The sequence below is a fragment of the Salvelinus fontinalis genome, chromosome 14 (assembly GCF_029448725.1).
Source record: "Salvelinus fontinalis isolate EN_2023a chromosome 14, ASM2944872v1, whole genome shotgun sequence".
NCBI lineage: Eukaryota > Metazoa > Chordata > Actinopteri > Salmoniformes > Salmonidae > Salvelinus > Salvelinus fontinalis.
In genome coordinates this window covers 35980182-36004557 of record NC_074678.1, presented here as the reverse complement: position 1 = coordinate 36004557, position 24376 = coordinate 35980182, and the positions used below count along the sequence as shown (strand labels likewise).

The following is a 24376-nucleotide window of genomic DNA, read 5'->3' as shown; positions in this document are numbered from 1 at the left end:
AATCAGAGGCAGATGGTAGTCGTTGTCGTCTGATTGAGACTCATATATAGGAGGCTTGTTTTGTGTTGGGATTTTGTGGGTGCTTGTTTCCTGTCTCCGTGATTGTCTGCACCAGATAGGTCTGTCTCGGTTTCTGCACATTTTGTTATTTTGTATGTTGTTTGTAGGGATAGAGCTATGCTGGCAGCCGGAACTATTCTGTCTTGTTATCTTTCTCTCTTTCTGACTTTATTCTGTTTTGTTTTTTTGTAAATGGGCCAGGTCCGTGGAGGAATCTGCCCACAGAGAGAGCAGGGAGCTGGGCTTGGCTGGCCAATAAAGTCCCTGGATTTGGCTCTGTCCCCTGGATGATGTTGAGGTTAGGAGAGAGATGCCAAGTATCGTCGGTGTGAACATCAGGGATGGACTGTGTGTTTACTGACTACAATCCTGTTTTGCCTGGAAGCTGGAAACTGAGGTGGACTACTGAAGCAGGTTGAGGAGAGAGAGAGAGACCTCTCCCAGGTAATGCAGTGGGAACTGTAACGTTCGTCTAGTGGTGTATGAATGGACCAAGGCGTAGCGGGTGATGAATACACAACTATTTATTAAACAGACGAAACACTGACAAAACACTAGAACAAACTACAAAACAAGAAACGAAGGCAACAGACCTGGACTACGAACTTACACGTAACAAAGAACGAACGAACAAGTACTGACTACAAACAAAACGAACTCACGATACAGTCCCGTATGGTGCAACAAACACTGACACAGGAAACAACCACCCACAACAAACAGTGTGAAAACACCTACCTTAATGAGACTCTCAATCAGAGGAAATGAAAACCACCTGCCTCTAATTGAGAGCCATATCAGGTCACCCTTTAAACCAACATAGAAACAGAAAACATAGACTGCCCACCCAAACTCACGTCCTGACCAACTAACACATACAGAAAACAGGTCAGGAACGTGACAGGAACAGAGAGCAGCTAGAATATTTCCCCCTTCATTTACCAAAAAACACAGTCATCCAGATGGGACAAGGGGCACGCACCTTTTACGAGAGAGTAAACACACACACACAAATACACACAGATACACACAGATACACAAACACACACACACTTATGTATGTATGTATACTATGCATGCAAGCGAGAAACAGACAGATCCATATCGTCTGTCTGTCAAGCCAGTCTCATTGTAATGAACTCCAGTGTCAAATCAACAGTGGTTAGTTCTGTAGGTGGACAGGGGAAGGCCCTGGGTAAGACCCTAGTATTTGTCCCTGGTATGTCAGTGTGTTAGACAGAGGTGAGGGAGTATTAGCAGCACTAACATCCACCTATATTCTCCTCGTTATTCCACATGTCTCTGTACTCAGTAAAACCACAGCTAATTGCTTTCTCATTACTAAGCACCCAGGCCATCTTGGTGGCTTTCCAAGACCACCTCTGTGACACTGGACGCTGTAAGCTTACTGTCGTACCATGTTAATTCAAACATAGGGAGAGGTTGAATAAGAAAAAGAAAAAACAGAGAAACCTCCAAATTATGTATAAAACTATACAAAATCACAAGCTTTCACCAAACAACTCTTATACTGTTAGTATGGGGTTTATTGAAGCAATAAGGCACGAGGGTGTCTGGTATTTGGTCAATATACCACGGCTAAGGGCTGTTCTTAGGCACGACGCAACGTGCCATATATCACAAACCCCGAGGTGCCTTAAAGCTATTATAAACTCTTAACCAACGTAATTAGAGCAGTAAAAATAAGTGTTTTGTCATACACGTAGTATACGGTCTGTCAGCCAATCAGCATTCAGGCTCCAACCACCCAGTTCATAATAAAGAATCCATACTATGTAGCTACTAGCTATACTGAATACCTGTTTCATAGAGAATGAACTCTCATTAAAATTCATCTCAAACCTATAGTCAGTGGTTAATGTGACTGTGGTATTGCAGAAAGAGTTAGTAAACATACCAAAGTGAGAGAGTGTGTGGTTGAAGTCCAATATGTTGGACCGTTAACTCTGAACCTAATTCATTTAAATCACCATAACCCTCTCCGGTCACAGGGCAACCATCAATTTACTCAACCTTCTGAGGAGTGGTGCTCATGTCTGTGTGGGGAGGGAGGATGTGTGTGTGTGGGGGGTGGGGGGGTTATAGGTGTGTGGCATTACAGTTGTATTAATGAGGAGGGGACTGTGAATAATTTGTTGTTTGTAGCAGAGGAGTAAGACACACACACGGCAGCATGTGTGATGATACAGACCTCCTACACACACCTCTTTCTCTAAATCCAGTTTAACAGTAAATTGACTAACTACTAACTAATGAATAACTAATACAACCAGAGGGCATTGAGAGGACAGACAACGGGTCACAGCTGCATGTCACTGTGACTGGCCAGAGACCAAACCACAACCAAGATAACGGCTATGACAGAACCTGCTCCAGGGGGAAATCAACACACACAATCAAATCTAATTCTATAACAGAAATTATTCCAGAATGACAGAATGTTCCAGGGATGGAAGCAGAAACAGACATCCTGACAGACAGACAAGTGACATGGCCTGCGAAGCTCTCACAAACACACAGGTCTCTGTAACACACACACACACACACACACACACACACACAGAACCAAAGGCAAACAATAACAGCAGGCTTGTTTTGATGGGTGCAGTGTTTGGACTCGCCTCTCAAACAGTCATGAATCATAACCAGTCAGTGTTACTGCGTTCTGCTCCGCTCGGTGGGCCGCACCGGGCCAGCCTGGGCGGCCATACCAAATCAGTGGGCCAGCGGTGCATGTCAGAAATAATAATCCCCTATGACCATAACAGGGCAGCAGGGACAGGGTTCTCTCTCTCTCTCTCTGTTACACAGTGGAACTATAGCTTGGCCCTGAGGGTGCATATCTCCCAGACAGCACTATTACTGAACCTTGTTATCCAAAACACGCAGCATGAATATAAACAACTGTTAATCTTGCTGAAAGGACAATAAATAACCAAAGACTCCTATTATATTATGATAGTGTAATGGAAAGACCTGTATCTAGGTCTGTGGAGTTACTGAACTGGACTGCTCAGTGCTCAATGACAGACAGCAGCTGAATTAAGAGTGTGCCGTATTGCTGGAGTCTATAAAATGAATTCTAGGGTGTATGTAGTGTGCAGAAGACAGCAGTTAGTGTGGAGGTAAATACTTGCTTTAAGGATAGCTTCTATTGGTTTCAATTGACTATTTATGCCTGGTTTGGGGGGATTTGGGGCCAATTAAACTATGGAACGACTGATATGGAGGTAAGGAATTTGTGTGGAGTAGCTTAATGATGCTGCATGTGTAGATGTAAAACATTATTGTGCTTAAGCTTAGAGCTGCAGCCACACAGATGTTAAACAAACAGCTCCTGGCCTCAGGCGGGTCTAAGCCTCTTAGGGCCTCTCTGAAGAGGAGATCATTGACTTCTGCTGGGCTGGGAGGTGTCACAGCCAGACAGCCAGACCCCCCCCCCCCCCCCCCTCCCATACCATCATCTCTCCACTCCTCATCTCCCTCTCCAATACCTCTCAATGTTCTCTCTTTCGCTCCTTCTCAGGAGATTGGTGTGAGTATAGCAGGGTTGTTCTAAGCCTACTATCAGTCATCTGCTCCTGTGAGGACATTTTGACATATGCCTCTTTATTTCACTGGCTCATCAGCATCTTTATCCCGCCTGGTTCGCGCCCGGGTCGGGGCAAGGGGACGGACTAAAGTTAAACTGTTACACGGGCTCATCAGCGTCTTTACTCCGCCTCTTCATTTCACTGAATTTCACTGACTCACCAGTATCTATATCCCGCCTCTTTATTTCACTGGCTCACCAGTATCTTTACTCCGCCTCTATATTTCACTGGCTCATCAGCATCTTTACTCCGCCTCCATATTTCACTGGCTCATCAGCATCTTTACTCCGCCTCTTCATTTCACTGGCTCATCAGCATCTTTACTCCGCCTCCATATTTCACTGGCTCATCAGCATCTTTACTCCGCCTCCATATTTCACTGGCTCATCAGCATCTTTACTCCGCCTCCATATTTCACTGGCTCATCAGCATCTTTACTCCGCCTCTTTATTTCACTGGCTCATCAGCATCTTTACTCCGCCTCCATATTTCACTGGCTCATCAGCATCTTTACTCCGCCTCTTTATTTCACTGGCTCATCAGCATCCTTACTCCGCCTCTTTATTTCACTGGCTCATCAGCATCTATATCCCGCCTCCATATTTCACTGGCTCATCAGCATCTTTACTCCGCCTCCATATTTCACTGGCTCATCAGCATCTTTACTCCGCCTCTTTATTTCACTGGCTCATCAGCATCTTTACTCCGCCTCCATATTTCACTGGCTCATCAGCATCTTTACTCCGCCTCTTTATTTCACTGGCTCATCAGCATCTTTACTCCGCCTCTTTATTTCACTGGCTCATCAGCATCTATATCCCGCCTCCATATTTCACTGGCTCATCTGCATCTTTACTCCGCCTCCATATTTCACTGGCTCATCAGCATCTTTACTCCGCCTCTTCATTTAACTGAATTTCACTGACTCACCAGTATCTATATCCCGCCTCTTTATTTCACTGGCTCACCAGTATCTTTACTCCGCCTCTATATTTCACTGGCTCATCAGCATCTTTACTCTGCCTCCATATTTCACTGGCTCATCAGCATCTTTACTCCGCCTCTTCATTTCACTGGCTCATCAGCATCTTTACTCCGCCTCCATATTTCACTGGCTCATCAGCATCTTTACTCCGCCTCTATATTTCACTGGCTCATCAGCATCTTTACTCCGCCTCCATATTTCACTGGCTCATCAGCATCTTTACTCCGCCTCTTTATTTCACTGGCTCATCAGCATCTTTACTCCGCCTCCATATTTCACTGGCTCATCAGCATCTTTACTCCGCCTCTTTATTTCACTGGCTCATCAGCATCTATATCCCGCCTCCATATTTCACTGGCTCATCAGCATCTTTACTCCGCCTCCATATTTCACTGGCTCATCAGCATCTTTACTCCGCATCCATATTTCACTGGCTCATCAGCATCTTTACTCCGCCTCTTCATTTAACTGAATTTCACTGACTCACCAGTATCTATATCCCGCCTCTTTATTTCACTGGCTCACCAGTATCTTTACTCCGCCTCTATATTTCACTGGCTCATCAGCATCTTTACTCTGCCTCCATATTTCACTGGCTCATCAGCATCTTTACTCCGCCTCTTCATTTCACTGGCTCATCAGCATCTTTACTCCGCCTCCATATTTCACTGGCTCATCAGCATCTTTACTCCGCCTCTTTATTTCACTGGCTCATCAGCATCTTTACTCCGCCTCCATATTTCACTGGCTCATCAGCATCTTTACTCCGCCTCTTTATTTCACTGGCTCATCAGCATCTTTACTCCGCCTCTTTATTTCACTGGCTCATCAGCATCTATATCCCGCCTCCATATTTCACTGGCTCATCAGCATCTTTACTCCGCCTCCATATTTCACTGGCTCATCAGCATCTTTACTCCGCATCCATATTTCACTGGCTCATCAGCATCTTTACTCCGCATCCATATTTCACTGGCTCATCAGCATCTTTACTCCGCCTCTTCATTTAACTGAATTTCACTGACTCACCAGTATCTATATCCCGCCTCTTTATTTCACTGACTCACCAGTATCTTTACTCCGAGTCTTTCCCTCCTGTTCCCTCTTACTGTACATGTAAACGGTCTCTCATGCTTTGGAAAACTATTGGGCAGTTGCGTGAAACCAAACCAGTGGGAGAGAGAATACATTCAGTCATCGTAGACATTGCTCTCTCAATTTCCTTCTCCCTTCTAACCTATCTCTTCCCCTTCTCCCTATCCCAGACCTGCCAACCCTGTCCAACTTTTTAGAGTACCAGACCCGCGCAGCAAATTGGAGATTCAACTCCAGCACATAGCATTGGGTTTTGGGGTTTTCTTTCCCCCGCTCGCGGTGCGCTGTTTGTGAGTCTGATCGCAATTATAGAATTGTACCAAATCAAATCAAGTTTTTCTTAGCACATGCCCCCGAGTTTAGTCTCTATAGTAGAGGAACGCTTGTCACCTCTCAAACAGGGCCAATCATTAGGGACAGCTCACAAGTATTGGCTTTTTAGACACGGTTCTGTGGCAGAGAAAAGTGTTCCCAATCAACCGTAAAAGCAAAATCCATTTAAAAATATAAAAACAAAAACAAATGATCGCATCGACACAGACCGCAAACTGGCTACACAAAGCTTAAGTAGACTACCGCAAAGGGAATCTGAACGCTGTTCGCTAGAAGAGTCCGCTGTTTCAGCCGATGTAAAGGTGCTTGTTGGATTTCTTTGCAGCGCGTACATAATTTCAGATTTTCGAAATTTATAAAATAGAAGCATTGCCTCTATAGCTAATACCGGACACTCATTCATTCTTCATCGCGCAGTCTTCTAAACTCCCGACCCCATTTAATGCTAAGATGTTTATATTTATTTTTGATACTTTTGTAATGCTTTTTGTGACGTGGATCATAATTACAGTTACAGTCTATCAGGTTGCGTGATCCTCGTAATGTTACGTGGAAAATACAAGTAATGGGACGCAGAATTAAATGTATATCACACTCGCAAAAGTGTGACCAGTTATTTTTCGTATTTGCATTTAATTTCTTTCACTACCAAATGCGAGTCAACTGCTGGCACTTTAGAGCCCACTGAATGTCCATCTTATGTTCGCTAACATTAGCTTGAAACAATTAGTGTTTACCTTTCCACAACACACGGAGTCGAAAAGGGATTTGTCCATGTTTTTACGTACAGTTGACTGTCGGCAAACTCAGCATCACAGTAAACAGCAGGACTGGCAGACACCGGGTAGCTACGTTGAATAATTACGTATTAATATCCATGTCCGTTGACAAACTCCGTACATGTCTGTGTGTTGCAGCTCGAGAATCCGGATGTCAGATTTACTCAGTGGATTTATTTTTTATTAAAATATATTTTTTAAATCAGGCCCTATTCATGTATGCGTGCTTTTAACTCGGATCTCATACCTGCGTACATGGACAGAGAATTGCGTAGTTGGTACGCAAAATGCATGCGTGTTGGCAAGTCTGTATCCCTTCTCCCTCCCTTTTTTATTTTATTTTTATTTAACTAGGCAAGTCAGTTAAGAACAAATTCGTATTTACAATGATGGCCTACACCTGCCAAACCCGAAAGACGCTGGGACAATTGTGCGCTGCCTTTGTTCATAACTGACTTGCCTAGTTAAATAAAGATTCAAGAAAAATAAAAAGAATTCCCTCTAAGATGTCTCCCTTCTCTGCCCTTTCTCCCCTCTCTCTCTCTCTCTCTCTCTCTCTCTCTCTCTCTCTCTCTCTCTCTCTCTCTCTCTCTCTCTCTCTCTCTCTCTCTCTCTCTCTCTCTCTCTCTCTCTCTCTCTCTCTCTCTCTCTCTCTCTCTCTCTCTCTCTCTCTCTCTCTCTCTCTCTCTCTCTCTCTCTCAATTCAATTCAATTCAAGGGGCTTTACTCTCTCTCTCTTTCTCTCTCTTTCTCTCCCTCTGTCTCTCTGAAACTCAGAGACACTACTGAAATCAATGTGCTCAGAGAGAGAAGCCTCAGCACTGGGGGTAGAGAGGCACCAATAAGTGAACCTGAACTTGGGCCAGGCTTGATAAACATCCAACGGGAAATTAAATAACTGTTCAAGTGGAAATATGAAAAAGGCCGCTCCAAAGGGAAAACTACATTTTCGCCTAAACAGATTTGCATCAACCTCAGAGATTCCGCAGAGGCCATTGCAGGATAATTGTATGAATTCCTGGTCGATCTGAAGCGTTCCCGGCCTCGCCGAGATTCCTTTCCTCCGGCAGGGGTAAACACAGAGTCCCTGTTACATCCTTCATCCATATGGGAGGGAGAGAGCTCTTCTGAACTATAGGGTGTATTTATCATACACTGGTTTGGCTCACATATACACACACACGCACGACCTCCCGCTTGCACACACACAAACACACACGCACTCCCTCACAAACACATGCCACTCAGATTGTGGGTACTCATGTTGTGGGTATTCAGAGTGTGAGTACTCTGATTGTGGGTACTCTGATTGTGGGTACTCAGATTGTGAGTACTCTGATTGTGGGGACTCAGATTGTGGGTACTCAGAGTGTGAGTACTCAGATTGTGGGAACTCAGTCTGTCTACTCACAATCCAGAACCTCCAGACCAAAGGATCCAATATAAGTCAGATTCTATGACCAGGCCATACCCTTCCATTAGCATTCAGACACTGTATTCTGGTTAACACATCCATCCAGTATACTGGTTTCTGGTTAACACATCCAGCCAGTATACTGGTTTCTGGTTAACACATCCAGCCAGTATACTGTATTCTGGTTAACACATCCAGCCAGTATACTGGTTTCTGGTTAACACATCCAGCCAGTATACTGGTTTCTGGTTAACACATCCAGCCAGTATACTGGTTTCTGGTTAACACATCCAGCCAGTATACTGGTTTCTGGTTAACACATCCAGCCAGTATAGTGTATTCTGGTTAACACATCCAGCCAGTATACTGGTTTCTGGTTAACACATCCAGCCAGTATACTGGTTTCTGGTTAACACATCCAGCCAGTATACTGGTTTCTGGTTAACACATCCAGCCAGTATACTGGTTTCTGGTTAACACATCCAGCCAGTATACTGGTTTCTGGTTAACACATCCAGCCAGTATACTGGTTTCTGGTTAACACATCCAGCCAGTATACTGGTTTCTGGTTAACACATCCAGCCAGTATACTGTATTCTGGTTAACACATCCAGCCAGTATACTGTATTCTGGTTAACACATCCAGCCAGTATACTGGTTTCTGGTTAACACATCCAGCCAGTATACTGGTTTCTGGTTAACACATCCAGCCAGTATACTGGTTTCTGGTTAACACATCCAGCCAGTATACTGGTTTCTGGTTAACACATCCAGCCAGTATACAGTATTCTGGTTAACACATCCAGCTTAAGTGGATCTCGTCTCAGGTAAAAACATTTGAGAATGGACAGACAAATGGAGAAATCAGGGCTCCCCTTCAAAATGTTCACTCACTGGTTAGCACATCAAGCCAGAAGAGCTTCCATCCTTGTAAAGCCTTTGTGACTACGCAGGGGACATTGAGGTGAGTGAGATCTCTTTCCCAGGTTTGAGGGCGTTTTCAAAGGGATTGGGGGAGCTCTAACTCCCTAAGGAGTAGTAGGTTTGGATCTCAGCCTGGTTCCAGTCTGGTCCAGCCTGTTCCTACACTGTATATCAGCATTGGTTCCCCTCTGTCGGCACATACTTGGTCAGAGTCTTCGTGGGTCGCCGCTGAGACCTTGGATAATGATCATTCAGAATGAACCAATTTTAGACCTTTATTAGTGGATTCCTTGGTCACAGAGTTATCTCTACTCACCACAGAGCAGAGGACAGGGGGAGAGGGGGAGGGGAGTATGGAGAGAGAGAGGCAGAGGGGAGTTTGGAGGGGAGTATGGAGAGAGTGGGAGAGGGGAGTATTTTGTCTTAGTATGCCACTATTTAGGAAAAAATGTACTTTCTTGACAGAATAATTATTTTCATCTTTGACTGTGCTTTTTCGTCAGTTCTTACTTTCGAGGGCGATTGATTGATTTCTGGGGATCTGTACTCACAAAGTTGTTGACTGTTTTTGTGCTTGCCAGGTACTGTAGCTAGCAGTTCTCAGCTGTTAGCAGCTAATGGCTAGCAGTTTCTTACTAGCGATAAAACTAGAGGTCGACCGATTATGATTTTTCAATGCCGATACCGATGCCGATTATTGGAGGACCAAAAAAAATAACGATACCGATTAATCGGACGATTTTTATATATATTTTGTAATAATGACAATTACAACAATACTGAATGAACACTTTTATTTGAACTTATATAATAAATAAATAAAATCTATTTAGTCTCAAATAAATAATGAAACGTTCAATTTGGTTCAAATAATGCAAAAACACAGTGTTGGAGAAGAAAGTAAAAGTGCAATATGTGCCATGTAAAAAAGCTAACATTTAAGTTCCTTGCTCAGAACATGAGAACATATGAAAGCTGGTGGTTCCTTTTAACATGAGTCTTCAATATTCCCAGTTAAGAAGTTTTAGGTTGTAGTTATTATAGGAATTATAGGACTATTTCTCTCTATACCATTTGTATTTCATATACCTTTGACTATTGGATGTTCTTATAGGCACTATAGTATGCCAGCCTAATCTTGGGAGTTGATAGGCTTGAAGTCATAAACAGCGCTGTGCTTCAAGCGTTGCTAAGAGCTGCTGGCAAACGCAGGAAAGTGCTGTTTGAATGAATGCTTACGAGCCTGCTGCTGCCTACCACCGCTCAGTCAGACTGCTCTATCAAATTTCAAATCATAGACTTAATTATAATATAATAAACACACAGAAATACGAGCTTTAGGTCATTAATATGGTCAAATACGTAAAGTATAATTTCGAAAACAAAACGTTTATTCTTTCAGTGAAATAAGGAACCGTTCCGTATTTTATCGAACGGGTGACATCCCTAAGTCTAAATATTGCTGTTACATTGAACAACCTTCAATGCTATGTCATAATTAAGTACAATTCTGGCAAATGAATTATGGTCTTCGTCAGGAAGAAATGGTCTTCACACAGTTCGCAACGAGCCAGGCAGCCCAAACTGCTGCATATACCCTGACTCTACTTGCACAGAACGCAAAAGAAGTGACACAATTTCCCTAGTTAATATTGCCTGCTAACATAAATTTCTTTCAACTAAATATACAGGTAAAAAAATATATACTTGTGTATTGATTTTAAGAAAGGCATTGATATTTATAGTTAGGTACATTGGTGCAACAACAGTGTTTTTTTTCGTGAATGTGCTTGTTAAATCATCACCCATTTGGCGAAGTAGGCTGTGATTCGATGATGAATCAACAGGCACCGCATTGATTATTTGCAACGCAGGACAAGCTAGTTAAACTAGTAATATCATCAACCATGTGTAGTTAACTAGTGATTATGTTAAGATTGATTGTTTTTTATCAGATAAGTTTAATGCTAGCTAGCAACTTACCTTGGCTCATTGCTGCACTCGCGTAACAGGTGGTCAACCTGCCACGCAGTCTCCTCGTGGAGTGCAATGTAATCGGCCATAATCGGCGTCCAAAAATGCTGATTACCGATTGTTATGAAAACGTGAAATCGGCCCTAATTAATCGGCCACGCCGAATAATCGGTCAACCTCTAATAAAAACGGATGATTGACATAATTTTTTCAAGTCATATTACTGAATTATTTAATGTAACAAATCAAACATTAAACCTTGTAAACAATTCATGGTAATTCATGGTAACCCCCCTAATTAATTTAGATCCAGCGTTTATTTGAAACATGCTGAAATGTGTGCCACTGCCCGGCTATCACTGGTCTCCTGTTTAATCTCCTACCGCCATTTTCCCCTTCCCTTCCTCTCTTCCAAAGGGACTCAGTCAGTAAAGTAATACTCTATATTTGTTTTACAACCAAATATTCAACTGACTTCTTCCAATCAATGCTCATTTGATGGGTTAAGAGTCTACAGCAGAGAAGAAACATCCTCTTTCCTCTTTCTCAAACTACACAAACTCTTCCAGGTGTCCCAAGACAGAGGCAGATTACTTATGACGCAACTTTGGTCATCCCTCCTTTGATGCACAGAAGCAAAACAAATCGACCAAGCATCAATTATCATTCCAGAACAGTGGGATAAGAACGGCCTAGACTTTCCCAATCCCGTTATAAATGTCTCATAGATCCACAACAGCATAAAGTACATGGTGTCCAGAGTCGGCTTTTTCAACCACTGGCTTAGACCTAACCCTCTTTAAAAGAACTAATCTTCAAAGAGAGGAGAATTCCTAGACTTCAGACTACAACGGGATTATAGTTTCTATGGCTACTGATAGTAATTACCAACCAATAAAGAAGGAGAGTTAAACACACTTTTATATGTTAAACAAACAGGGGTGAATAGAGGTGGAGAATTCCTAAACAGCTTAATGTGGAGGCCAAGCAGGGTCATGCATGTTTAGACTCTAGCCTCGCAATGAACCCAGAAAGCCATACATCTAGGGCTAGGAGAGAGAGACACACACAGGGACATAGACACACTCAGACACACACAGTCTGCAAAGTCGGCTACACATTTTAAGTCTTGAATCTACTTTGTCATGTCAGGATACTAGCTATATATAGAACAAAAAAGCACCAAACAACAGTGTACCACCAAATCAACTTTGCCCTCGTACCCCTATGTCCCCCCCTCTGCTCACAGAGACTGTGGCAATAAGGAAGCATGGTAGATAAGGAAACGTTGCCCTAACATAGCTCCGTAACGAACACAAATCATTAGACGCCCGTAAAATTTAATTTCCTGCAATCCAAACTGGCCTGTTTTAGCACTTAGAGTGCTTCATGGGAAGTTAGTTGGACAGACGCTATTCTCATCAGAAACACCTGTATAGAGGAGAGTGCTACCTCGACTCAACACGTGAGAGAGGGGGAGAGAGAGAGATGGGGGGAGAGAGAGGGAGGGGGGGAAAGAGAGCGAGATAAATAGAAAGACAAAGGGAAAAACAGAAATAAAGCGAGAGAGTGAGAGCTGTCAAGAGGGAAATAAACATGACCTTTCAGACCACTCAACACGTGAGAGAGAGAGAGAGAGAGAGATGGGGGGAGAGAGGGAGGGGGGGAAAGAGAGTGAGATTAATAGAAAGACAAAGGGAAAAACAGAAATAAAGAGAGAGAGTGAGAGCTGTCAAGAGGGAAATAAACATGACCTTTCAGACCACTCAACACGTGAGAGAGAGAGAGAGAGAGAGAGAGAGATGGGGGGAGAGAGAGGGAGGGGGGGGAAAGAGAGCGAGATAAATAGAAAGACAAAGGGAAAAACAGAAATAAAGAGAGAGAGTGAGAGCTGTCAAGAGGGAAATAAACATGACCTTTCAGCATAAAGCGAGAACATTAACACAGAATCATGACAAATGCTTAAAAAACAGGATTCTACCAATTAATCAATATAAAGTGATGCCTTGTAACACATTTCTAATTCATGGGACTAAACTGATGGTGCAGTGGTTTTCACAGCCCCAGCAGAAGGTCTGAGGTAGGGGAGAGAACAGAACAGGAGCTTGATTGGGAAAGCCCAAAGCTGTCGCTGAACATCCATTCCTTTCTGCCTTTTTCCTCTCACTCAGAACGCAGTGAGTAAACACACACAGCCATGCCAAGAACAGCCTGCCAGTCAACTCAGATAACAGCAGCCAAGCGTGGATCCTGGTGCACGAAATCGAAGGAAGTCTCTAGATTTTGCTTGCCTGAAGTAGAGTATATTGTGATAAATTGCAGGCCACACTACTTGCCTAGAGAGTTTTCAGCTATACTTTTCGTGGCTGTTTATTTACCACCACAGACAGATGCTGGCACTAAGACCGCACTCAGTCAGCTGTATAAGGAAATAAGCAAACAGGAAACCACTCAGCCAGAGGCAGCGCTCCTAGTGGCCGGAGACTTTAATGCAGGGAAACTTAAATCAGTTCTACCTAATTTCTATCAACATGTTAAACGTGCAACCAGAGGGGGAAAATTCTAGATCGCCTGTACTCAACACACAGAGACACGTACAAAGGTCTCCCTCGCCCTCCATTTGGTAAATCCGACCACAACTCTATCTTCCTTATTCCTGCTTACAAGCAAAAATTAAAGCAGCAAGCACCAGTGACTCGGTCTATAAAAAAGTGGTCAGATGAAGCAGATGCTCAACTACAGGACTGTTTTGCTATCACAGACTGGAACATGTTCCGGGATTCTTCCCATGGCATTGAGGAGTACACCACATCAGTCACTGGCTTTATCAATAAATGCATCGAGGACGTCGTCCCCACAGTGACTGTACGTACATACCCCAACCAGAAGCCATGGATTACAGGCAACATTCGCACTGAGCTAAAGGGTAGAGTTGCCGCTTTCAAGGTGCGGGACTCTAACCCGGAAGCTTATAAGAAATCATGCTATGCCCTGCTACGAACCATCAAACAGGTAAAGCGTCAATACAGGGCTAATAATGAATCATACTAAACCGGCTCCGATGCTTGTCTTATATGGCAGGGCTTGCAAACTATTACAGACTACAAAGGGAAGCACAGCCGCGAGCTGCCCAGTGGCACGAGCCTACCAGACGAGGTAAATCACTTCTATGCTCGCTTTGAGGCAAGCAACACTGAGGCATGCATGAGAGCATCAGCTGTTCCGGACGACTGTGTGATCACGCTCTCCGTAGCCGACGTGAGTAAGACCTTTAAACAGGTCAACATTCACAAGGCTGTGGGGCCAGATGGATTACCAGGATGTGTGTTCCGGGCATGTGCTGACCAACTGGCAGGTGTCTTCACTGGCATTTTCAACATGTCCCTGATTGAGTCTGTAATACCAACATGTTTCAAGCAGACCACCATAGTCCCTGTGTCCAAGAATACAAAGGCAACATGCCTAAATGACTACAGACCCGTAGCACTCACGTCCGTAGCCATGAAGTGCATTGAAAGGCTGGTAATGGTTCACATCAACGCCATTATCCCAGAAACTTTAGACCCACTCCAATTTGCATACCGCCCAAACAGATCCACAGATGATGCAATCTCTATTTCACTCCACACTGCCCTTTCCCACCTGGACAAAAGGAACACCTATGTGAGAATGCTATTCATTGACTACAGCTCAGCGTTCAACACCATAGTGCCCTCAAAGCTCATCACTAAGATAATGATCCTGGGACTAAACACATCCCTCTGCAACTAGATCCTGGACTTCCTGATGGGCCGCCCCCAGGTGGTGAGGGTAGGTAGCAACACATCTGCCACGCTGATCCTCAACACTGGAGCACCCCAGGGGTGCGTGCTCAGTCCCCTCCTGTTCTCCCTGTTCACCCATGACTGCATGGCCAGGCACGACTCCAACACCATCATTAAGTTTGCAGACGACACAACAGTGGTAGGCCTGATCACCGACAACGACGAGACAGCCTATAGGGAGGAGGTCAGAGACCTGGCCGGGTGGTGCCAGAATAACAACCTATCCCTCAACGTAACCAAGACTAAGGAGATGATTGTGGACTACGGGAAAAGGAGGACAGAGCACACCCCCATTCTCATCCACGGGGTTGTAGTGGACCAGGTTGAGAGCTTCAAGTTCCCTGGTGTCCACATCACAAACAAACTAGAATGGTCCAAACACACCAAGACACTCGTGAAGAGGACACGACAACTCCTATTCCCCCTCAGGAAACTAAAAAGATTTGGCTTGGGCCCTGAGATCCTCAAAAGGTTCTACAGCTGCAACATCGAGAGCATCCTGACTGGCTGCATCACTGCCTGGTATGGCAATTGCTCGGCCTCTGACCGCAAGGCACTACAGAGGGTAGTGCGTACGGCCCACTACATCACTGGGGCTAAGCTGCCTGCCATCCAGGACCTCTACACCAGGAAGGCCCTAAAAATTGTCAAAGACCCCAGCCACCCCAGTCATAAACTGTTCTCTCTACTACCGCAAGGCAAGCGGTACTGGAGTGCCAAGTCTAGGATAAAAAGGCTTCTCAACAGTTTTTACCCCCAAGCCATAAGACTCCTGAACAGGTAATCAAATGGCTACCCAGACTATTTGCACTGTGTGCCCCCCCCACCCCCTCTTTTGCGCTGCTGCTACTCTCTGTTTATCATATATGCATAGTCACTTTAACTATACATTCATGTACATACTACCTCAATTGGCCCGACCAACCAGTGCTCCCGCACATTGGTTAACCGGGCTATCTGAATTGTGTCCCGCCACCCACCACCCGCCAACCCATCTTTTACGCTACTGATACTCTCTGTTCATCATATATGCATAGTCACTTTAACCATATCTACATGTACATACTACCTCAATCAGCCTGACTAACCAGTGTCTGTATGTAGCCTCGCTGCTTTTATAGCCTCGCTACTGTATATAGCCTGTCTTTTTACTGTTGTTTTTATTTCTTTACTTACCTATTGTTCACCTAATACCTTTTTTGCACTATTGGTTAGAGCCTGTAAGTAAGCATTTCACTGTAAGGTCTACACCTGTTGTATTCGGTGCAAATGACAAATAAACTTTGATTTGATTTGAAAATGAAAGAAAAGAGAAATAAAGAGAGACAGCAAGAAAGTGATCCTGAGATGAGTTTGGAAAGAAGAAAAGGGAGAAAAATAATAAAAATATATATAGAGATAGAGGGGGGGAGAGAGAGAGAGATGGGATGGAATGGGAGAGAAAGAGAGAGGGATGGGAGAGAAAGAGAGAGGGGTGGGAGAGAAAGAGAGATGGGTGGGGGATAAAGAGAGAGGGGTGGGAGAGAAAGAGAAATGGGTGGGAGAGAAAGAGAGAGGGATGGGAGAGAAAGAGAGGGGGTGGGAGAGAAAGAGAGAGGGGTGGGAGAGAAAGAGAGAGGGGTGGGAGAGAAAGAGAGATGGGTGGGAGAGAAAGAGAGGGGGTGGGAGAGAAAGAGAGGGGTGGGAGAGAAAGAGAGAGGGGTGGGAGAGAAAGAGAGATGGGTGGGAGAGAAAGAGAGATGGTGGGAGAGAAAGAGAGAGGGGTGGGAGAGAAAGAGAGATGGGTGGGAGAGAAAGAGAGAGGAGTGGGACAGAAAGAGAGAGGGGTGGGAGAGAAAGAGAGAGGGGTGGGAGAGAAAGAGAGATGGGTGGGGGATAAAGAGAGAGGGGTGGGAGAGAAAGAGAAATGGGTGGGAGAGAAAGAGAGAGGGATGGGAGAGAAAGAGAGGGGGTGGGAGAGAAAGAGAGATGGTGGGAGAGAAAGAGAGAGGGGTGGGAGAGAAAGAGAGATGGGTGGGAGAGAAAGAGAGGGGGTGGGAGAGAAAGAGAGAGGAGTGGGACAGAAAGAGAGAGGGGTGGGAGAGAAAGAGAGAGGGGTGGGAGAGAAAGAGAGATGGGTGGGGGATAAAGAGAGAGGGGTGGTAGAGAAAGAGAAATGGGTGGGAGAGAAAGAGAGAGGGATGGGAGAGAAAGAGAGGGGGTGGGAGAGAAAGAGAGATGGTGGGAGAGAAAGAGAGAGGGGTGGGAGAGAAAGAGAGATGGGTGGGAGAGAAAGAGAGGGGGTGGGAGAGAAAGAGAGGGGTGGGAGAGAAAGAGAGGGGTGGGAGAGAAAGAGAGATGGGTGGGAGAGAAAGAGAGATGGTGGGAGAGAAAGAGAGAGGGGTGGGAGAGAAAGAGAGATGGGTGGGAGAGAAAGAGAGATGGTGGGAGAGAAAGAGAGAGGGGTGGGACAGAAAGAGAGAGGGGTGGGAGAGAAAGAGAGAGGGGTGGGAGAGAAAGAGAGATGGGTGGGAGAGAGAGATGGTGGGAGAGAAAGAGAGAGGGGTGGGAGAGAAAGAGAGATGGGTGGGAGAGAAAGAGAGATGGGTGGGAGAGAAAGAGAGAGGGGTGAGAGAGAAAGAGAGAGGGGTGGGAGAGAAAGAGAGATGGGTGGGAGAGAAAGAGAGATGGTGGGAGAGAAAGAGAGAGGGGTGGGAGAGAAAGAGAGATGGGTGGGAGAGAAAGAGAGATGGTGGGAGAGAAAGAGAGAGGGGTGGGAGAGAAAGAGAGAGGGGTGGGAGAGAAAGAGAGAGGGGTGGGAGAGAAAGAGAGGGGGTGGGAGAGAAAGAGAGGGGGTGGGAGAGAAAGAGAGGGGTGGGAGAGAAAGAGAGATGGGTGGGAGAGAAAGAGAGAGGGGTGAGAGAGAAAGAGAGAGGGGTGGGAGAGAAAGAGAGATGGGTGGGAGAGAAATATCTCTATATTCTTTTGGAACTTCTGTGAGTGTATTGTTTACTGTTAATTTTTTATGTTTATTTCACTTTTGTTTATTATCTACTTCACTTGCTTTGGCAATGTTAACATATGTTTCCTATGCCAACAAAGCCCTTAAATTAAAATTGAATTGAGGGGCGGGGGGTGAGACAGAAGGAGAGTGATCCTGGTATGATTTTAGTTTAACGGCTAGGAGTGGCGCAGCGGGTGCCTGCCAAGTGCCAAGGCTTCCCCATCCAAAGCCCTGATGTCATGGGTGGCAGTGAGGGGGCTGGCTACCTTTCCTCAGACAGACCGTTTATCAGATATATGAGCCAGCCAGCCAGCCAGCCAAGGCCAACGTGTGGTTCAACATTAACCCCATCACCAGTCACCAACACCGCTGCTCTCTACTCTCCTCTGCTCTGTTCTGGCTCTCCTCTCCTCTGCTCTCCTCTCCTCTGCTTTCCTCTCCTTTCCTCTCCTCTCCTCTCCTCTGCTCTCCTCTGCTCTCCTCTCCTCCGCTCTCCTCTCCCCTCTACTCCACTTTCCTCTCCTCTCCTCTGCTCTCCACTCCTCTGCTCTCCTCCGCTCTCCTCTCCCCTCTACTCCACTTTCCTCTCCTCTCCTCTCCTCTGCTCTCCACTCCTCTGCTCTCCTCCGCTCTCCTCTCCCCTCATCTCCACTCTTCTCCACTCCTATGCTCTCTTCTCTTCTGCTCTTTTCTCCTCTCCTCTCCTATGCTCTCCTCTCCTCTGCTTGACACTGCCTGTCACAATCCTCTGTTGACTGATAAGCAGCATTTATTTATTTATTTTTTAATAGCCCGTTAAGATTGGGTATTTATCAGCTCTAAGACAGCGTGGCAATGTACAAAGGCCTAATTGTGGGTGGTGAGAGATTTACCAGTCTGCATGCAACGGGGTTCCATAAGTCCTTAAAGCAATGCAAACAGGTTTTAGAGATTTACACTGACACATTTACAGCTGAATTTAAAAAGTAATGTTTCATTCCCGCTCCTGTGAAATGAAACATAGCATGGCCCCACGTATTAACCCGGATAAATGCTACTAAGCGAGGAAAATTGTAATTTGAAAAGTCAAAATGTATATCTCTTTTTACTACAAGATATTTCCTAATACCTACATTAGTGCATAGCCTACACAACCCATAAGGTGCATATCTAATAACAGCACACTTTACTTAAATAATGAGTGTCGTTCTATCAAAGAACTGATTATTTCGGATAATTGTTGACACAAGGAAAGGAAGTTAGGCCCTTAGCTCCACTACGAGCTCTAAAGAATATGTATGTCAAAGAGGATGCTTCTAATCTACAGCAAAAAGCCAACCACTCTTTGAGTCCCTAGATATCCAGAGGAGATGTTCTCTCTGCCATGCTCTCACCTCCGCTGTGCAGTGCAGGCAGACAGTAATTGCAGGAAAGGGGTTTCCATGCTTGGCTTCAGATCGCAGTGGAGAAACTTTATCAAACCCTCTCTCTAGCCCAGAGAGAGCAGAGACCAAATGAGGATATGACATGAGAGTGAACAATGTTTAGCCTCAATGAATCATAGTCTCCCAAGAGTCAAGACTCCCAACCAGAAAAACACTCGGCTTAGCTTTCTGTGGGGGTCGTTTCTTAGAAGGCTTTTAGATGAAAACATCATGCGGTTGTAAGAAGGAAGAACTTACAGTAAAACTGCAATCTATTGCAATTTACAGAACCTATTTATCACAATCTAATATCTAAGAAACAAACCTCTGGGTCATATTGCAAAACCACCCACAATGATGTTGTTTTCCCTCACCAACATTAGGCTACTGGATAGTATTTTCAGTAGTAGCCTAACATGCCTGGTTGCCAGTCTATGGAAATAATAGTGCCACTGGTACGCTATCGAAGATCGATAGGAAACACTTGTGATCTAATTTTCTTTACAGTCTTTAGTTTATTGAGCAAATGTTTTCTTAACTCTATTTATTGAACTGCATTGTAGGTTAAGGGCTTGTAAGTAAGCATTTCACGGTAAGGTCTATCTATACCTGTTGTTTTCGGCGCATGTGACAAATACAGTTTGATTTGATTTAATGATGTCATTGCGCTGGGAAACACAAGCGGAAGTCAGTAATGAAAGTAATCAGTAGCTCTACTGCTGCTGCCAGTTGTTACACTACAAACCCAAACACACAACAACCACAACTTGAGGAGACCCACTGGGCACAGACGTTAATTCAACATCTATTCCACAATGGTTCAACGTAATTCCATTGAAATGATGCAGAAAAAACGTTGATTCAACCAGTGAGTGCCCAGTGGGGAGGGTAAACAAATTAAATAAAAAATGGATGCCTGATAGTGCATTCAAGTTCATATTTCTGTTTCTCATATCTGGCCATCAGTTTAATGTAACACTGAACAAAATAATAACTAAGTAAGAATTGTATAACCATCTATTACTGTAAGTAACCACCACTTAAACAATTAGCCAAGACAAGACATCATCTTCAAAACATGGCGTATGTTGAGCAATACAGCCATATAAACTTGGCAAACATATGATGTGAATAACAAAAGGTAAGTAGGTAATTGCTAATGCATGACATGTTTTACACACCGTTGTTTGAAAGTAACGAGGGACCAGCTGAGAAGTGTATGATTTATGACTGAGGACTGATTCATTGAAGGTGTGTGACTTTATGATCTTTCCAGATGCTTCACACTGGACCCAAACTGTCACAAACACACACACGCGCGCAGGCGAAGGCACACACACACACATGCACACATACATACACTACAACCATTACATCTGTTTCACACATATAGTTCCTTCACATTCCTGAACGTCTGAGAAGGCTTTTAAAGATGCAGCAATGGATGACTGAGTTACAGTACCATGCATTAGGAGGAGAGACAGAAGAGGGGGCTAAGAGCTCAGCTATCAGAGCTGAGGAAGAGGACACGAGGCTTCCTGCGAGAGACAGAGACTGCAGTCCAGACGGTGTGAGTTTTTTCAGAGGCAAAGTGCCTTTAGTGTCAACAGTTCTGTCTTGTTGAAATCTGTACCCGAGGCAGTTCCACCCAAATGATTGATAGCCCTGTGACTGTTATGACATGTAAGAGACTCTGTGTCATGGCAGATTCATAATGTGTTTCCTTCTACTCCTATTTTCCAGTCTGCTGAAGAAGTGGAGATATGAAATGGTTACGAGGGTTTGATCCGCCCTCCCCTTTTCCTGTTCTATCATAAAATCTTATTTGATGAACGCATAACCCATCCAGTCATGTGTCTTGGATTACCATTTCTGGCTCCTGACACTAGTCTAAGAGAGAGTGGCATGTCAGAATATGGCCTTACTGCCTCCAACCTTTGAAAATAATATACCAATCCAATAGGGAGGACTGGTGTAATCCAAACAAACCTAGACACATCCTCTAGCAGGCAATTAATAACACATAGACAAACTGGGTAACAAACTAAAATCTAATTCGATTCACAAGAGGGCAAACCAAAATTGTCCAATGACAGCACCTCTCTTCCAAACTTTTAAACTGTGGAAACTAGTGATGGGGAAATAAAATCGATAGTTACATATCAGATATTATTTTTGAGGATATATTACATCATATCGCAGTGTTTCCCCTATATTCATTTAGCAGCGACGGGCCGCCACCCCAAAAAATATGCTAAAAAAATGGGATAGTAAAACGTTTTCAGTGTAAACTTAAATGACTAAAACCTGATATAAAGTATTTAGAAAGGATAATGGAGCTATGTATTTCTAAGATCATCTTTGAGAACTAACAACCACCAAAATAAAAACTAGACAGAAGGGGACAATCTAAAATGAGTCACTCAGATAGCATAAGAAACAAGGCATAAGCCCTGGAAGAAATGTATAGAATTGCAGGAAATGAGCTTTAAAACTGCACATTTTCTCTCAGCCCCATGTCAACATGTGTAGAATTGCAGGAAATTAACTTTAAAACAGCTAAATCTGTGGCTAAAAGGAGGGCCTCTAAAATTGTTCACGCCATTGGCCATGCCCACTAAGCCCCCACCCCCCACAATAACTTTGCCACCGCTGCTGAAAAAAATCCTACGGGAAACAATGTATCATATTGACAATATTGCAATATTATTTTTTCGTTAGTTAGTCCCTCTGCAGCAGACATATGGTGAACAACATCGAATCACAATAAAATCACAGTATTGAATAGCAACACATATAGAATCACGAGGATCGTTAGAATCGCAATACATATCGTATCTTCACCTAAGTATCGTGATAATATCATATCGTGAGGTCCCTGGCAATTTCCGTCCCTAATGGAAACTACTTGACACCATCTGGGCACCTGCCTCGGCTAGACAGCTGTTATAAAGCTTATATAAAGCCACAGGATGTTTATAACCTTTCACAGGTTAAGTGTGGGGAGGAGAATGATTGTTTGGCTTTGTGATGACTTAGTGAAAGGATATTATTAGCTATAAAGTCACTTTATGTCCCTGAAATCACAACTGTTGTGACAGAAATGTAAACAACATGATATATTAACTTCCTCACTGCCAGTGTATGCAGGACAAGGTACTATCTATAGAGATAGTAGAAGACAACTTTGCAAGACAATACATTTAGACACACGACAAGTCTAGCTAGGCTACTGTTTGTTATTTGACTACAGTGATTAGCGTTACATTTCTGATGGAGTGAGTCTGTTCCAACAAAGACATTTTCTTCCCTTTCGAAGAACTTCATTACTCTCAGCATCAGTCAGCATTGTATTGCTGAGTTTGCTTTAAATCACAAATGGATCGACACTCACAATGGACCTCCAGCTGGGACTGAGATAGTTATCCTCTTTATCATGACTGGAGAAGAAGAGTCCCTTTCTATTTCAATATACTGGCGATTATAAATCAATGTTTAAATTGGCTTTGTTTAAAATATAAAAGACTTGGCGGTAAACAATACTTGATCAATGAAGATATTATGTGCAACCAAGTAGCTTATTTTGAAGGCCAAGAACACAACGAATTGAATGTCCATATAACCATCTGACTTTTTTTTTATTAACGAAAAAAAGTAATAAAAAGAGGAAAGGAAATATTTTGCAGAGAGACACGTCAATCGAATAAATCGACAGGCTAACGGCTAGTGAACAATAGCCTATATATCACCATACGAATGGCATCAAATATCAAAATGCATGGCATTCAAATGTGCGTGTGTTTCAGATAATATGACATTGTAACACTGTAATAAAGTCACATTCTTACGGGTCGCAGTCATCTCTAGGACAGCCAGGAGTAGCACGATGGTTCGGATAATGTGGAGCTGACATCTCGGGAGACGGTGGGTCACTGTTGCTCTAGCTGGATACATTCCTCCGATTCTATTGTAGTTCCTTTACATCCACTACAACCGTAATCTCACGTGCAAATGTTGATTTAAAAAGAAGACACACAAAAATGTCTATAATAACTGTCTACGCACTCGTCCTTATCCTGTGACTGTGTGTAGTAGAACGCACGGAGTTCTTTCTCTTTCCCTGTCTCCTCTCCCTCTGACCGCGGGAGTCCCACTGCCTTCTTTCGCGCTCTAAGCGCACGCTTACAAAACGTCTGTCTGAGCGGCTTGTCTTGCACGAGCCATCTGGCTCTGATTAGTGCTCGATGTGTCGCCACCTTGTGTTGAAAATACACATTTCTTTGCGCAACCAAAGTGTTCAGATCGCACCAAGGAAAATGTGATGCATTACGGTCTATCTATGGTGTTTGAAGTTCATTTATTCATTCCCATATATGTGGGCTGTACTAGCATAGCAGACATACATAAGAACCTATTCTAATTGCTGTAATGCAAAAGTGTGCATCAATCAATTAATCATTTTACAAAATACTATCAGCAGTTTCAATTCACTACAGAAAAATAGATTTTATTTGTATGTTTGTATCACTAGAAAGACATGAGCAGGTTGATGTGGGTTAAAGAAATTATTCCAGCATACACAATGTTGGAGCACAGCCAAGAGGTTGAAATTGGTAACACGTGGAATGAGACATCACACACTCCATCCAGGGCCAACTAATGTAGAGTTTACAGGAAAGAGCTTATTCGTTGTCATGAATTTGAAAGTGATGCATGCTCTTCTGAACAGGGGAAGGGAGATTAAGGGAGAGAGAGGGGGAACGATTTGTGACCTGTTGCCACACGAAAAGGGCAACCAGTGAAGAACAAACACCATTGTAAATACAACCCATATTTATGTTTATTTATTTTCCCTTTTGTACTTTAACTGTTTACACATGATTGTAACACTGTACATAGACATAATATGATATTTGAAATGTCTCTATTCCTTTGAAACATGTGTGAGTGTAATGTTTACTGTTCATTTTTTATTGTTTATTTCACTT

At 43.8% G+C, this 24376-nt stretch overlaps 1 protein-coding gene across 1 annotated transcript in view; it reads right to left on the bottom strand.

The window, feature by feature from the left end:
- ror1 (receptor tyrosine kinase-like orphan receptor 1) overlaps positions 1–23537 on the bottom strand; it is a 115066-nt gene extending 91529 nt beyond the window's left edge. Inside the window, exon 1 of the mRNA XM_055861579.1 lies at positions 23237–23537. Within this exon, the coding sequence (XP_055717554.1) occupies positions 23237–23342 (106 nt within the window). The 5' untranslated portion in view covers positions 23343–23537. The remainder of the gene's footprint in view (positions 1–23236) is intronic.
- Between the last annotated feature and the right edge of the window lie 839 nt (positions 23538–24376).